Below are 1,874 nucleotides of genomic sequence, written 5' to 3'. Positions count from 1 at the left end.
TAGTTGTTTTTTTCATTACATTTTTTTTGCAACTTATAAAAGAAACATTTTAGTGATTTTCTTTTTTCTTTGTATCGTTTGATCCATTTTTAAATAAAAGCTGCCTTCAAATCTGCAGTCCTCTGACAAATAACCTACAGTCCCTTAGCATGTTTATAGCAGCATGATGTTTTTTTGTGTTTCTTTCCTTTTTGGGGGGCATTTTATGTTTTTAATTGATAGGAGAAGAGACATAGCCTCTGTGCGTGAGGCGTCCACTCTACCCACTGAGCCAACGCGCCCCCACCATGATGTTTTCTTTAAGCTAGCATGATCTTGTTTCTGTTTGCTTGTTAGCATGTGTTGCTCTTCATCACTCTGTCTGTCTGCATGTTTCTGCACGCTGTCCTCTGATTGGCTGACACAGTCGGGCGGAGGCCCTGGAGGGCCAATCAGTGGAGTTGGGGGTGGGGTCAGAGGAAACACAGGAAGTAGCAGGGACGGCAGAGGGCGGAGCCATGTTAGTGAAGAGCGAATCAGTGGAGGAAGCAGAGGAGGAGGAAGTGGCTGAGCCTTCAAAGTAAGAGCTCGACCAATGAGGCACTCCAACAGCAGTAGTGATGCCATGGTGTGGTTGTGGTTGACAGGTGCAGATGTGATTGTGGTTGACAGGTGTGAATGACAGGTGCAGGTGCGGTTGACAGGTGTGGTTGTGGTTGACAGGTGTGAATGACAGGTGCAGGTGCGGTTGACAGGTGTGGTTGTGGTTGACAGGTGAAGGTGCGGTTGACAGGTGTGGTTGTGTCTCCCCCTGCAGGCCGGTGCCCGGTACTCCACTGCAGAAGTCGTCGAGTGTTGGCGGAGACATTTGTTCTTTGGGGAGAAACGACGATGATGACGATGACAAGAAGCGGCGCTCGAGCTTTGGAGCAAAGATGATGGGGATGGTGGGACTGGGAAAGAAGAGTCAGAGCGCCTCCCAGCTCAACCCTGAGGGTCAGTCCCAGTTCAACCAGTAACAAGTCACCAGTAAGCAGCTGAAGCAACCAGAACGAGTCAGTTTCAGATACCTGAAGGACGAGGACGGCGTCCCTCAGGGATCAAAATCAGGCCCCTTATCCATCAGAGTTACACCATAAAGTCAAACTCTACGCCGATGACGTGCTTTTATTTCCAGTAACATGGAACCGGTTCTGTTCTGGTTCCTGTACCTCATTTTTAGCCATTTTGATTGTTTCCACCAAAAATAAACTGGTTTAGAACCAACAAAATTTGCTTTTCAGCTGTAACCAACAAAATAGCAAAAATATTTTTTCTGACCTGAGGTGCAAATCGGACGACATCAGTGGGTGTGTCTCTGTTTATTATGTAAACAACACGAAACATAAAAACATGTAAACATAAAATATACAAACATAAAACATGAAAACATGAAAACATGAAAACACGACGTTCAGCTAAAACCCGAACTAAACTCTGTTTCCCAGAATGCAGTGTGACTCCTCAGTGCAGACAGTGACGTCACTGCAGCTTCAGCTCACGTTCACTTCCTTTGTTTCAGAGGAAGAGAAGAAGAAGAAGGTGGTGAGACTTCCTGTCCAGAGGAGCGTAGAGACCGGATTGGCCATTGAGTTTAAAGCCCGCTTCACCCGCCAGCCGAGCCGCGACCCCGACGCCGAGGACCCCAAACCTGGAGCGTAAGACCCCCCCCACCCTCTGCCCGCTCCCCCACCAAAGTTTTTAATATGTCACTTCCTGTTTTCACTACATCACTTCCTGTTTTTAATCTGTGCTCTCTGTAATTTGTTGCTCTGCAGCCGAACATCAAAAAATCATTATATAATCATATTTTTTTCAAATTTATTTTTCTCTGTAATATTTAATATTTCTCTCTG

At 46.2% G+C, this 1,874-nt stretch overlaps 1 protein-coding gene across 1 annotated transcript; it reads left to right on the top strand.

The window, feature by feature from the left end:
* Positions 1 to 406: 406 nt before the first annotated feature.
* Positions 407 to 1,680, top strand: LOC121965582 (regulating synaptic membrane exocytosis protein 2-like; the record flags this gene model as incomplete). Its single annotated transcript, XM_042515721.1, has 3 exons — positions 407 to 559; positions 797 to 975; positions 1,541 to 1,680. Coding segments are annotated over 3 exons (472 nt in total), but the record flags the coding sequence as incomplete, so codon positions are not given.
* Positions 1,681 to 1,874: the final 194 nt, after the last annotated feature.

The sequence above is a fragment of the Plectropomus leopardus genome, unplaced genomic scaffold (genome assembly GCF_008729295.1).
Source record: "Plectropomus leopardus isolate mb unplaced genomic scaffold, YSFRI_Pleo_2.0 unplaced_scaffold20697, whole genome shotgun sequence".
Lineage (NCBI taxonomy): Eukaryota > Metazoa > Chordata > Actinopteri > Perciformes > Serranidae > Plectropomus > Plectropomus leopardus.
The sequence above is the reverse complement of the archived record's forward strand: the minus strand, read 5'-3'. Positions and strand labels throughout refer to the sequence as shown.